Here is a 15,276-nt window from a genome sequence, read left to right on the forward strand (position 1 = left end):
TAACCAAAGCTTTTAACTGTGCTTCGAAACCCACAAGCCTTACTGAGAGAACCTTCTACGAAGTGTTCCCCGCCCTGTCCAACCCCGCTGACGCTATCTTTTTCTAACCCACTGCCTGCTGCAAACCCTTTCCTGATATGTGTTTATGCTTCTTTTCCTACAGGAGGAAATATAAGAAAACGTCCCAGAGGTAAGAGTGTCTTCCTGAGAAAGGGGGACTGGTTGGTTGAGTCACTTGTGGCACAACTCTTCACAAATCTGGCTCATGGTGGACTTTCGTTTGTAATAAACAGTCTTCTGGTTCCTTCTCAGTGAGTCACCTGCTTTATCTTGGGATGGCTACTGCTGTTGTAATTATAAATCGATTGCAGGCGTTTAGCGTGGTACAGTAAGTGTCTGCCTTCACATGAGACTGAATCCAGTGGATTAAAAAGCTTGTTACTGCTGAGCTGTCTAGTGATTTTACTAAAACCTTGGCCCAAGAGCAGCTGGGCTGGGGATGGTGGTGGTGCCGAAGGTTTATGGATGGAAGCACAAAAGGGTCTTTACGCTTTATGATGTTCGAATTTTCCTTTGCCTGGTTCACTGACAAGTGCCCTTGATAACATAGGTACAAAATGCTTGAAGGGCAGGGATGGTCTTTTTGATTTAACTGTGGGAAGAGTAATTTAAAGAAGAATATAATTTGTCATCATCCGCCACTACTCCATTTTATTGAGAAGAGTTTGGAAAGCATATTCTAAAGAAATAGAGGTGCTTAGACCTTTTGTTCTCCAAGCATTCAAAACCTGCAGTTTAGCCCAAACGGCTTGTGTCTGCTTTTCTGCATTGATTGTATTTGACTTTGGGATTATAGCTTTGAACAGATTACATTCAGATCAAAAACCACCAATGCAATTAAAATCTGCCTTTAGGTGTCAACAGTGGTACTTTCAGATCGACCACCTTAAGGTTACCTTTCGTAGTGAACATCATGTCATAGCAGATGGAACATGGAAACTATGTTCCATGGTTTCCAACTAAAGCCAGTGATCCACAGTTGTGGTGTGACAATTTGATATGCAATGGAGAAGTGCAAGAATCATTGCGAGGAGATGAACTAAAATCTTCAAGCTTTGGCGAGGTTGCGATCCTTTTTGAAATATAGTGAGCTTATGCAGATGGCTGAATACTTCCGTCTTGTTCGGGTTCATCAGGCTCATGGTAGTAATTGGATGGGAAGCACTGAGCAAGATGTAAGTTAATCACTCAAGTTAGAAGGCATAATAGCCTTCAGTAGTAAAAGGTAATTTATAATTTTCACATGTAGTTAACCTGGGGTATGAGATGTTTCAGAGTTGCCCCAATTTTATTTTAAGGAGAGATAAACAGACAGGTAAGAGGGAGTTTCATAAGAGAGCTGCTCAAAGTTGTCAAGTTTCAAATTACTATGTCAATTATTTTTGAAAGCATATTTTTACATGTCTGACGTGAATGCTGTTGCACTGTATGTCGATGTAATGAAAAAAAAAAACAGACTGTCTCGTACCAGCTTCATTGAAGTCTTGCAAAGTGCAAATTAATGAAGGATTGGTTTGAGCTCTTCTATTTTAAATCACATCCATATTTTCATATGAAATAGATCCATGTCTACTAGTCTATCTCGAGGAACAAACTATTCCTAAACTTATGGATTAAAACCACCATTTTTATGTGCTCACGATTTAATGTGTCAGGAATTCAGGAAGGACTTACTTTGTTGAGTTGTTTGAGTTGGACCCACCTGGTGTTAGCTGGGGCTGCTGGAGATGGAGCGTCCACTTTTAAAATAGCTTCTTTACTCACATGTGGGGAGTCCTGGTGCTCCATGGAGCTCCTTTCTCTCCACATGGCTTTCATCTGCGTCTCCATGGAGCTTGGGCTTCGTACTGCTTGGTAGTCTCAGGGGAGCTGCACTCTTAGCTGACTTCCTAGCCCATGTGTTCCAAGAGACCAGGAGTGGAAGCTCCTAGTTTCTTAATTACGACCGGGTCCAGAAACTGGCACAGTGTCATTTCTGCTGTATCTTATTGATCAAGGTATCACAGAACCACTCAGATTCAAGAGAAGAGGGCATTGATTGCATCTCTTGATGGTATTAAAGAATTCGAGGCCTTCGTGTACCAAACTTTCAACCTTTTCCAGAATGATCTTGTTTGAGACCTTTCCAGGGACCTGTAAATTTGAAGTATGTGGATACCTCATGTGATGAATGATAGATACTTTTAAGTATATCTTGATATCTCTGTCAGGTGCTTGTCTGTCTGAATGAATGTTTGTCAATTTAATGATTCATTTGGGTTGGGAGTAACTGATTTTTTTTCATGTAAGGGACAAGCATACTAGTGTGGATTCAACTGGTTAGTTAAATTCTAAATATAGTTATATGGCTTTGGTTAATAATTAGTCAAATAAAGCTGGTAACTGCATGTACAAAAACTAAATGACATAAATGTTATATTAAAAAGCTGTAGATCTCATAGGTTTGCTTTGGACATGAAAGACAGCCCAGGATACAAAAACAATCTACCTTTGTTCAAACATATTTTGCTGCATTTCGTTTCATTTTCACTTACATATTTACTCTCCTTTCAAAGCCATCTTGAAGAAAAAACATCTACTAGCTTTCAAAGTCATCATCATCATCCTGCTACAATTCAACCGAGTTAGATTTCTTTATTTAAACATTTCATGAAATACTAGGCAGATTTTAGTAGCCTAAGAGAATGTTTTCATGACAGGGAGCCCACTGAGTCTCACTTTCAGCATTAAGGAAAATGTACTCATCTCTTCCAAGACCAGAATTTCAACTGAAAGAGTGATGTTGTAAGTACTCTTTACTGGGTTAGCTACTGGATTCCAGTAGCTTTACCCTGCCCAGAAAACCTTATTGGATTGGGTTTTAAATCAACACAATTAAGAGGAGCCATCCTTTTGCCTTTTGAATGAGTCTTGTCCATGAGGGCCAATCATTCCAAGAGATTTGCTGAAGTGGAGAAATGGTAATTTGACAGCTAAGAGAGGATTACACAGGAAACCTGCTTGTCCATAACATTCTCATTAGGTTGTTTTTAATACAGCTGCAGCTTCAAGTTGTCAGGTTTGGCTTTGAGAAGTTTATATCTTTGAGAAAGCGTGTCAGACCATGTACAAAATAATCACAAATACCTAGAAATAATCTAATACTTCTGGGATGCCCCTGAAGAAAGGAATTCTATCAGAGATGATGTAAGCTGAATCTGTTAGAAGTGCTTCTCTCTCTCTCTCTCTCTCTCCCCCACCTCTTTCTCTTTGTCTCTCTCTTTCTTTCTAACACACACACACACACACACACACACACACACACACACACACACACACCCCTATTTCAGTATGCCAGGCAATGCTGTGATTGCTGAGCACAATCAGAGGCAGAGGTAAAAATAAAAGCTTGTCTATAAACCTGAGGAGTTGGAATTTTTAAGCCATACCAGGAATCAAACCCTCATTAGCATGAAGGTTTCTGTTGATTTGTTTATTATTAATGCTAGTCTATTTAGATAGTTTAAGTAGAAGTTCTGGTTCTGAGTTTATCTGATTTAATCATTTATGAATCTAGAACGATGTCTGCGAGCAACTAAATTTAGCCACAGATATCTCTCATCTTTTTGATAATCATATTATATCAATAGTCACGTGCTTAGTACTTTAGAAAAATCTTTCAATTCAACAAGTTTACTTAGTACCCATTATTCCCATACCCTTAAGTAAATACTGGAAGTAAGAAGATCTGGAAGAAATAGCCTCTGTGAAGAGGTACACAGACTTGTAGGTGAGACGCATGTGAATAAAATAATTCTAATAGATACTGTAAGTGCTGCAATAGAAGGTCATTGGGGATGATTAGATATATTGGGAGGAACTCACAGCTGGTACACTCCTCTCTCACTAAATCACAAAGATAGCCTGCTTATTCTTCATCGTGTTTGAAAGTGTGGGCTTATGAAAGTCTAGTAGGATAGTCCAGAATCGTCTCTTTGTGTTCTTCATGTTTTTAATTATTTTTAAAATGTGTGTTTTGTTGATTCTGTAGGTTTTTTTTCTCAATGGACAAATGGCTTAAAAATATTCTGGCCATTAGAAGGAAGACAGTCCAAGACAGAAACATATGTGGAGATAATCAATAAAGTAGACGTCGTACGTGCAGGTAGTGGAGTGGCCTCTCTGTTACAAGGCAAACAAGGAGTTATGTTTTTCTCCCAAGTGTCTAATGTCTTCTTTCACTTGGATTTTTATATGGCTCAGTAATCACATTTGATGAGCCCAGTGATTGATTAAATCCAGCAAATGCTTCTCTTAGTCCAGACTGCCCATGTTCAGCCTTCATGAATCACCATGCTTATGAGTCATCAGCAGAACTGCCACCTTTGCTGTTAATAATAGATTGTCATGTTTGGGGGGGTGGGCAGGTGAGTGGAGATCACTGTTGGGGGAGGTTGCCTTCTGAGCAATCATATTGTTGTGTTAGCTGGTGCAGCTTCTGCTGAATTGTGCCCCGGTTTCATTCCTGGGACACACTAAGACTGGTGAATGCTGAAGCTCTTTCACATCATCGATGTAGAAAGGCTGGACTGTTGTCCTCTACCGTTGCAATGAAAAATGACAGCTAAGTAACTTATTGGGAAAGTTAAAGGGTGACAGGATAAATCAAGGCACATATTTTTACAAATATGTGGATAAACAAACCTACTTACTACTTACTCAGTAGCACTGATAGTTAGAGCCTAAGGATCAGTGATGACATCAGGGCTAAGAGGATCTTCTAAACGATAAAGTCCGTTAAAATGTGTTTTCCTACACTTGTGATGATGAATAAATTCTCAAAGTGGTAAGAACACGTGTATCAGCTATGAGACTATGTCCCATTTACATTCCAAGGTTGCCAGCTGAATCGGGGCAACTTTCCAGTAATGTAGGATGTCAGGGCTGACCAAAAAGAGCAGTGAAGTGATATGGTTACAGCACAGATGACAGGTGGACACATTATCCCACAAAGGATAATGCCTAAGGCAGTTAACATGGGAAAGGGCCTACAAATACTGTAATTTCAGGTGAAACGTAGCCTGGGGAGAAAGGAGGGTGATAGAGGGTCTGCACAGATAGTTTGGTGAGAGTTCAGAGTGTCAGACAGCTCATTGTTATTCCCTTATCCCTTTCTCACTTAGTCGCCCTCCTACTATTGTCAGCAGGCGTTTGGGGACCAGGTACACAGATATAGACCCAAAAAGACTGTAGCAGGAGTTAAGAAATAAGTTTGGTGAGAGAGGGTGCTGAGATGTAGTCAGAAGCTCAAGAACTGAGTCTGGGTCGTATGTGTAGATATTAGTAACAAGAAGGACCTTGGCATCGAGCTGTCATTTTCTGAGTCAAGAGGGTCTTCTGGGCACCATTCAATCTTATTTTTCTCTCCTATTTTCATGTCTGATAATTACTATCATTCTTCCACTCACCCAGGATCCAAAGTTTTGAGTCACTTTATATGTTCTCTGTTGTGTGTGTTTCTTTAACTTTAAGTTTTGGTCTTCGCCTCTACCCATGATCTTACAGGTTGTGGGCTTTTCCTTCTCACTGTTTTTATTCCCATGATCTTAGCCCAGTCTCAATGCTCATTTTTTCCAGTACTGAGTAGCCTCCTAACTACTCTTTTTACTCTGGTTTCTTCATCTTTTCCATAATGCTCAGCTATGTCTGGCTATGTGTGTTTAAAAAATAACAACAACAACAACAACAACAACAACAACACAATCACCAACAAATCGCCATTGGTTTTCTTTTGGCTAATAAAGACCTATTTTCTATCTAGGATTTTAAGTTTCTACATCTGTCTCCAACTCAGCGTTCCTGCTCTGTCTCCATGACTGCCTTCTATTCACCAGTCAAGTTGAATGCCTCACTGATTGTCATATCATATTTGCCTTGTGTTTTTTTTTATCACCCCTTATTTGTTAATAATCCTTCTAGTATTTTGTATGATCTCATTTTCACCTGCTGAAATTCCATGTTATCTTCAAGATCCAATTCAAATGCCATTTCTCCTCATGGAGCCTTTTCACATCTTTCTACCTAAAAGAAATCTTGCTTTTTTAGTTTCTACTGCTCTAATTCACGTACAGGAGTTAGTTTGGGTGCATGTCATTCTTCTTGACGTCATTATGATTTTATTGAATAGATAATATGCTCCCCCAAAGTTTGGTGCCCTGGACATAATTATTAAATGTGCATTGAAATGTGGATTGAATTTATGAGTGAATCAGATTGGGATGCCCCATATATTTCTACCGTGGGTCAGAACTAAAGTCAGAATTACCGGGGGGAACTATGGGTAAATAAACTTAGATTGATAAATGACTCTTGCTTACACATGTCTTTGCCAATCACCATGTGTGCCCACATTCCGGGTCCATTTGGACCTCACACTGGCCAGGGTTGAGTCCTATGAGGTCAGCAAGCCGGATGGCATGCATGGGAAAGAACCAGAAAGTACATAATTGCCTGGATCATTAACTCTGCTTTTCTTTTCTACTTAAGTTATTCCAACATGGAATGCTAGCTTTGGGTGGGAACTCTGAGAGAATCTTTGCTCGATATCAATGCTTTAATTTCTGTTTTTCCTCCATTCAAGTCCTGAAGATGTTCGGTGCAATGTGAAATGTACGCATATTTGTTTGAGGTGATTGGTGAATATTTGATAACTGCATGGTATGCACGTGGCTGTTCTGTGGTGTTTTGCCAAAATGGTTTTGAGACTCAGTTTCTTAGATTGCCTAATAAGACCTCAGTGCCTCTTGAAGACTTTAGTAGTACTTATGCTGCACATATCACTGCGCTTCAGAAGCTAAGCCCAGACTTGAAGTTGCCTGAGCTGGCAAGTCTGTAAATCCCTCCTGTTCCCAGGGGCCCTCAATACTACAGAGGCAGAATTGACTTGATTGATTCAGTCACTGGTGAGAGCTCCCACACTGGGGCCAAGTCCGACCCCCATAGTGGCAGTTTAAGAGGCAGCGTTTGGAGCCCTTGGGTCCAAACCGTGTAGATGAGAGTTTCTTAACCTTGGCACTATTGATGTTTTCATTCTGGGTGCTGTCCTGTGCATTGTAGGATGTTTAGTTATATCCTTGGCTTCTTCTCCCTGGATCCCAGTAACAATCCCCCTCCCCCTCATTGTGATGACCAAAACTGTGCGATGGACGGTAAAATCACCTCTATTTGAGAAGCAGTGGTATAGGTGAAAGACTAAGAACCAGATTAGAATTCAGTCACTAATTTAGCTGTGCCGAATTTCTCCTCTGTGGTCTCAGTGTCCTCTGTAAAGAGATGAGGTTGAACACAAGGATTTCTCTGGTTTCTTTTGGCTCAAAAATGATATTCTCTGATTCTAATTACTGAGGTCCTCCCACAAGAAAGCCAAGACCACTAAACAACGTTGGTGGTGCTGGCAAGCACTCTGCCCTGTAACTGAATTATCTGCAAGGAGCAACATTGCCAACTAGTACAAAGCTTCTGGGTGGGTGACATAGTCTGGCCCCAGAGGAATGGTCCTTTGGCCAGCAGCTAGATCTCTCTTGGTTTAGATACTTCTAATTTCACCTAAAAAATGTGAACTAATCATGAGAGGGACATTCTAAGGACAATCGGCAAAACAAACTTTGGCAAAAACATAGATATGTCTAAAGGGCACCCTGCTGATGAAATTTATTGTGTGTCTACTGTGTGGTAGATGCTTCACATGCTTTATCTTGTTATCTTCACGGTGATTTGTTTTACAGATGAGGGACTCCGGGAAAATAAGTAACTTGACTGAGGTCACCCAGCAGAGAAGTAGTTGGGCTAGCATTTAAAGGCAGGTCTTTGATTATGCCAAAAGCTCTTTGAGTTCCTTCCATCCCTGTGGTTTCATAATTTTTTACAGCTGTGGGACCTCCCAACCCCATGAAGCCACCCAAAGCTGAATAAAATCAAAGGATCAGAAAGATCGGCCTTTTGGAGTTCATTTCCCCACTCTGTCAATTGTTCTCATCAGGATGTTTTTATGTTTGCAATTTTTCATATTTGGCTTTAACCCAAAAGTTGAAGCTCTCAGGAAAGTTTCATGAAGACTTCAAAAAAACAAAAACCAAAAAACAAAACAAAACTCTAAACCAACTGTATTTAAATAATGTGACTGAAGGGAGTAAAAGTCCTTCCCCTCCACCACCAGGTTCCTTTTTTTCAACACGAACACAGTGGTGACATGCCGATATGCCAAAGTTATAAAACCTCACCAAGCTGTTTGTACAGAGCTGCTAATGTAAGCGCACGGTGGCAAGTTTGCGAACTTAATTGTCAGACCTTGTGTAAATGCTAACAACTATGCTGTACATCTGAAACTAATATAAAATAATATTGAATGTCAACTGTATTTGAAATTTAAAAAAAAAGAGGGGAAAAGGTGAAGGGGATTAAGAGGTCTCAATTTCCAGGTATAAAACAAATAAGTCATGGGGATATAACGTACAACATGGGGATTATAGTCAATAATATTGTGACAACGTGGTACAGTGTCAGATCATTGCTGCACTTATGGTGATCATGTCTTTAGGTCTATAAATGTTGAATAACTATGGTGTATCCCTGAAACTAATGTAATATTATATGCTAGTTGTATTTTAATAAAAACATTTGAAAAACAATAGAACTTGAAACCATCCCTAAAAGAAAACCATCAAGAAATTTGACAAATGCCTTTGTCACGTTGCTTAATATTGTTGAAAAAGCCCAGTATGTAAGATGTTCTCCTTGGGAATTAGTAAGTTCCACTCGGGTGTCACACCTACAATTAAATTAGTCTTTAAGTCTGGAAATAAAGACCAAACTGACAGACTAGAAAAAAAAATAGTACTTACCACACATAGTTGATTGAAGGGTTAAATGAGATAAAGATTGAAAGCATTCAGTATGCTTCCTGGCTTTTAGTAAGTGTAAAGAGTATTTGAGCTCTTATTATTAGCATTATTGTTTTGACCTATGATTCATTGTTTATGTAGCAGATTTATGAATTCTGTTTTGTAGTTTATGTAACTGACATAGAAGATTTTACAGGTGTATTAGATGCCTTTACATTTTATAAGAAAAAATTTAAAAGCATTTTTAATCATGCATTGAAAGAGATTTTGAAGTTGTCTCAAAGGGATAGTATTGTTTTGTGTAAATACAGTATACTCAGTACTGAATTAAATCTGAAATCACAAATTCTCCATGCTGTTATACTTTATTATCCCCGAAAAAGCATAAAAACCAACAGATCTTAAACAATTTGAAATTATCGCATATTGTTACATAGGAGGCAATAAAACAAAACAAATTTACTGGTACATGAAGTCCTATGCCTTACATGTGGGGGTGCAGAAAGTAAATGATCACAGTCATTGCAGTAAAAACTAGGAGCTACAAAGTGAGCCCCAAAATAAATTGGAATGGATTCCTACTTAGTACCCCAGACACAAAACTGTCCCTTGAAAGTGAAACAAGTCCAGGAGCCAGTGCAGGACCTCTGAAAGCGTGGCTCTGCCTGGAGTCCAACAGCAAGCTCCTCCTGCTGTGAGTTTGTGAATTGGGAGACCTCTGCCTCTAGGGGATAGGATTGTCCTGATTGTCGTGTTGTCCGCTGGCATAAATACAAATGGAAGACTTGTGGGTTGACTTTTCTATAATCAGTTCCTGAATCTTAGAGATGTTTTAATCATGTAGATCATGATCGAGAGGTTCTTAGCATCAGCGCAGCAATTAAATAGCTTAAGAACCTGATGTGTGCAATCTGGACTGTGAGGTGCGTATCATCCTTTGCTGTTATGCCCAATCCATGATTCCAAAACATTTGCCAATTATTTGTGGTACTTTTACTACTTCTAGTGTACTATGTTGTTAGTAATAGTCATATACTATTTACTGATGCCACTGCTTGCTCATAAGCCATTATCAAGAGAGAAAGATAGAAAATGAACGCTTTCGGTCATGCACACCAGGCCTGTTTGATGGGTAAGCAGTAGCCTCACTTCTTCAGAGGCCTTAATAATGAAGGTAGTTAATAACAATATGGGTGATGGTGACGATGGTGGCGGTGATGGTGTTGATGATGGTGGCAGTGAGAGGGTTGGAGGTGGCCTGTGAGTATACTGCTATTCATAAGGACTGTGGTTTATGCTCATCAGATCACACGAGCTCCATATTTCACCTGTTTGCTTTCTATCTGCATTTTCTCCCCCTGCTGATTTCTCTGTATTGAGAAATGTGTTCCCGGAGCACGATCTGGGGATTTGACAGATGAGGCTCTGATGAAGCCATTGTAAAGCTAAAATCGCTTCCCATTTACCATCATTATTTTGCATAGAAAGAAAATTTCCTTAAATTAGTCTCTTGTGTGGAAAATGAATCATGTTTAAAGGTTACTTTTGCTCTTTAGATTGATGGGGTGGATGGTTCCCTCTCCTTGATATCAGAGACCTACTACTGCCATCGGTTTGCGTGGGATGTTGTAGGGGCATAATTATACCAGAAGTCTGTAAACAGCACAGTGATGGCATTGGCACCCAGAGTGTGGATTCTGGGATCTGAGAGGCGCAACTTTAAATCTCACTTCCACTCCTTCTTAACTTTGTGATTTTTCAGCCAGTGAAGCATACATACTCTTAGTGTATGGGCTACAAATAGTACCTAACTCATAAATTGTTGATATGGATTAAATGAGACAATGTATGTGTGATATATGATCTGGTTCTTGGTATCTAGTAGGTGCTTAAAAATATTAGCTGTTAATATATAATGCCTTCCCTCCCAATAAAAATTAACGGCCACCGAATGCCATTCTTCAGCACAACTAAGAGTGAGACTTTGCAAACTCCTCTGCAAAACTGGGTCTCCCTCAAGGGCTCATTCTGCTTGCACAGGAGATTGATTCTTTAGGATCTCGTCAGGGGAGTAGTTGGAGTGGTGCCAGCAAATTATGGGCAGAGGTAGGAGAAGCTGCTGCCTTGTGTTGCAGGTTATTCCACCAAACTGTGAAGACAAAGTCCAGGTCTGCAGAAAGAGTCTAAAACAAGGAATCCAACTGTTTTAGCCAGAGATTCTAGGTGTCTTCAGCTCAGTGCTACTCTCTTCATCCCTGTATCCATTGTCTAAGAGGTCCTGCAATGCACAGGTCAGTGGGCAGGGACTCACATACCCACCAGAGATTTAAAGGGGATGTCAAATTTGCAAAATGAAAGCCAGCCCTCGTGGTTTGCATTAATGATACTACTGAGAGGTTGAACAAAGAGCAGAATAAAAGGACTCAGTTTTAAAATGAGTTCTACCAAAAGTATTGAGTAAAATAAAGCGAAACATATTTTATTTATGGATATGGGCTTTGCCTTGTCTGACTCCACTTCCAGACTCTCCATTTCTCTACATGTTTACTGAGTATCAAATCTGTGATGGTCAAACACTGTGAGACATTGAAAAAAAAAAAAGAGAGAGAGAGGAAGATACGATTTTTACCTGCAAGGAGCTAGTGGCATGATGGGAGAGAGATAGGGATCCAGTCAGGAAATTTCAATGTAACTTTTTTGATGGAGGTGCCCAGGCATAGAGAAGGGTACAATGCTTAGTTTGGGGTTCAGAAAAGGCTTGCTGGTGATGCCACCTGAGCTGAGACTTAGGGATGAATAAGAAAACATAGCCAGATGTGGAAAGGTGCTATGGGTGTTTATTTAGAGGAAATAACATGAGCAGAAATTGATTTTTATCACCACTTTTGTTATCTGAGTCCTAGGCCCTGCTCTGGCTTGAGTGAGGTTTGGTATGGCAGGGTCGCTGTGCTGTGGGTTTCCTTGTGGGTGAGCTGTGCGCCTTACCTAGCTGCTGCACAGGGAGGTAGAGAATGACTCTAAAGACTGCAAGCAAAGGAAAGAGGACAATTAATAAAGACGTTTCCCTACTTGAGGGAAGGCAGTGTGGCCACCCGAACATGATGGACCACTTGTATGTCAGAACAGCTCATCCCAAAGAAACCAGGAATCATTTTAAAATGAGAATCAGAGGGCAGATGGAAAGGATCTCCTACATCTTCCATAAGAGAGTAGAGATTAAAAGCAGTCATGATAAATGTCCCTTCCGTCTCTGTTTTCTTAAAGAGTTTTTATAGGGCTGGTATTATTTCTTTCTTACATGTTTGATAGAATTCATCAATGATCCCATCTGGGTCTGCATTTCTTGTGGGAAGATGTTATTCAAAGAGTTCTTAAATGATACCAGAATCACTAGGCAGGTCTGTTAAGTTGCAGGTGACCCCTGAACCATTCAGGGGTTGGGGCACCGACATCCATACAGTCGAAAATCCATGTATAACTTTGATTCCCCCAAAACTTAATTACTAACAGCCTACTGTTGACTGGAAGCCTTACCGATAACATAAACAGTTGATTAACACACATTTTGTATTTTATATGTATTATATACTGTATTCTTACAATAAAGTAAGCTAGACAAATGAAAATCTTATTAAGAAATTCATAAGGAAGAGAAAATACATTTACAATATTGCTTGAAAAAACCCCATGTATAAGTGGACCTGTGCAGTTCAAACCTTTGTTGTTCCAGGGTCAACTGCACAACTTGCTGAGGCTCGACCTCCCCAAGTTCTGATTCTGTGGGTCTGGGTGGGGCCTGACGATTTTCATTCCAAAAAAGTTCCCAGGTTTTATTGAGGCGTAGTCTGAATAACCACTGCCTTAATAGTCATAAGGCTATTCTGATTTTCTATTTCTTCTTGTGTCATTCTTGGTAAGTTGTGTTTACGACATCTGTGTTTCATCTATGTTGAGATATTCATTGGTATAATGTTACTTACCATCTTTTTAATGTCTGCAAGATCTTCAGTGTTATGTCATTCCTGATTTATTGGTAATTTGTGCTTTCTCTCTTTCTTTATCAGTTTTGCTACTTATTACTTGTATTAATTTTTTTTGTTGTTAATCTTTTCAAAGAACCAGCTCTTTGTCACATTAATTTTTCCTCTTGTGTTTGTTTTCTATTTCATTTAGTTCTGCTCTGATTTTTTGTTATTTCCTTTCTTCTGCTGACCTTGGGTTTCACTTGTTCTTCTTTTTCTAGTTCTTTAAGGTTTAACGTGAGGTTATTTATTTGGGATTTTTCTTGTTTCTTGAGATAGGCCTGTAATGATATAAATTTCCCTCTTAAAACTGCTTTCACTGCATCCCAAAAATTTTGGTAGGATGTATTTTCATTCTCATTTGTTTCTATGTATCTTTTGATCTCTTCTCTAATTTCTTCTTTGACCTGGTCGCTCTTTAAAAGTGTGTTGTTTAATCTCCATGTATTTGTGTTTTTTCCTGCTTTGTTTTTGCAGTTGATGTCCAATTTCAAAGCCTTGTGATCAGAGAATGTGCTTGGTATGATTTCAATCTTCTTAAATTTGCTGAGGCTGATTTTATGTCCCAATATATGGTCTATCCTTGAGAATGTTCCATGTACACTCAAAAAGAATGTATAGTCTGATGTTTTAGGATGAAGTGCTCTATATGTGTCAGTGATGTCCATTTCATCTAATGTGTCATTTAGGGCTGCTATTTCATTATTTATTTTCTGTTTGGATGATCTATCCATAGCTGTCAATGATGTATTTAAGTTCCCTAGTATAATTGTGTTTTGGTCAATTTCTCCCTTTAGTTCCCTTTAGACCTTGGGTTTCACTTGTTCCTCTTTTTCTAGGTCTTTAAGGTGTAACATGAGGTTATTTATTTGCGATTTTTCTTGTTTCTTGAGCTAGGCCTGTAATGATATAAATTTCCCTATTAAAACTGCTTTCGCTGCATCCCAAAAATTTTGGCAGGATGTATTTTCACTGTTATTTGTTTCTATGTATCTTTTGATCTCTCCTACAATTTCTTCTTTGACCCAGTCTTTCTTTAAAGTATGTTGTTTAATCTCCATGCTTGGTATATTTTGGTGCTCCCTGATCGGGGGCATAAATATTGATGATCGATATGTCTTCTTGTTGTATAGTCCCCTTTACCATTATGAAATGTCCATCTTTGTCTCTTGTTACATTTTTCACCCTGAGGTCTGTTTCATCTGATATCATTATGGCTACATCTGATTTTCTCTGGGTACCATTTGCTTTGAGTGTCAATTTGCACCCTTTCACGTTGAGTCTATGCTTGTCCTTGTAGCTGAGATGTGTTTCTTGGAGACAGCATATGGTTGGGTTTAGTTTTCTGATCCCATCTGCTACTCTGTGCGTTTTGATTGGTGAGTTCAGTCCATTTACATTTAGGGTGATTATTGATATGTGAGGATTTCCTGTCATTCTATCTTTAGTTTTCTGGTAAGGCTGTATCTAAATTGTTTCTTTGCCTTTTTGTTGTTGTCTATTATTTCTGTGTGGTGGTATTCTATGATGTTTCCCTCTGTTTCTTCTTTTATTACAGTATATATTTCAGTTCTGGATTTTTTTTGAGTTGTTACCCTTAAGTTTATGTAAAAGAAAGTTGGATATTTAGAGTATTCCATTTTCTTCAGCACGCTTACTTTCTCCATTCCCATATTCTGGTTCAGGCCTTTATTCTCCCCCTTTTTATGCTTTGGTTGCCACAAATTGTCCCTGTTGATGGTGGTCGAATAGCCTCCTTTAGTATTTCTTGTAATGCAGGTCATGTATTAGAAAATTCCCTCAGCTTCTGTATGTCTGGAAAGGTCTTTATTCCTCCTTCATATCTAAAGGAGATCTTTGCTGGATATATTATTCTTGGCTCATAATTTCTCTCTTTCAATAGTTTGAATATTTGGTTCTACTCCCTCCTGGCTTGTAGAGTTTCTGCTGAAAAATCTGATGATAATCTAATGGGCTTTCCTTTGTAGGTTACCGTCTTCTTTTCCCTGGCTGTCTTGAGGATTCTTTCTTTGTCGTTGATTTTAGACAGCTTCAATACAATGTGCCTTGGAGAAGGCCTGTTGGGATTGAGGTAATTAGGTGTTCTATTTACTTCTTGGATTCGAGGATCCACTTCTGTCCACAAGTTTGGGAAGTTCTCATCAACAATTTGTTTGGATATATTCTCTGTTCCCTTGTCTCTTTCTTCTCCTTCTGGTATGCCCATTATTCTTATATTGCTCTTTCTGATGGAGTCAGAAAGTTCTTGTAGAGTTCTTTTATTTAAGTCCCAAGTCTCTTTCTTCTTCCATCTG

At 39.1% G+C, this 15,276-nt stretch overlaps 1 protein-coding gene across 18 annotated transcripts in view; it reads left to right on the plus strand.

Annotated features, from left to right (window-relative positions):
• Positions 1 to 15,276, plus strand: part of PDE1C (phosphodiesterase 1C) — a 516,178-nt gene that overhangs the window by 263,135 nt on the left and 237,767 nt on the right. For 6 of the 18 annotated variants that reach the window (XM_081080150.1, XM_081080146.1, XM_081080162.1 and 3 more), the window contains one exon: positions 164 to 190. The exons of the other annotated variants lie outside the window; for them this stretch is intronic. In XM_081080150.1, coding sequence (XP_080936276.1) covers positions 164 to 190 — 27 coding nt within the window. The remainder of the gene's footprint in view (positions 1 to 163; positions 191 to 15,276) is intronic. 18 annotated transcript variants of the gene reach the window in all.

This window comes from Rhinolophus hipposideros (genome assembly GCF_964194185.1).
Source record: "Rhinolophus hipposideros genome assembly, chromosome: 18".
NCBI lineage: Eukaryota > Metazoa > Chordata > Mammalia > Chiroptera > Rhinolophidae > Rhinolophus > Rhinolophus hipposideros.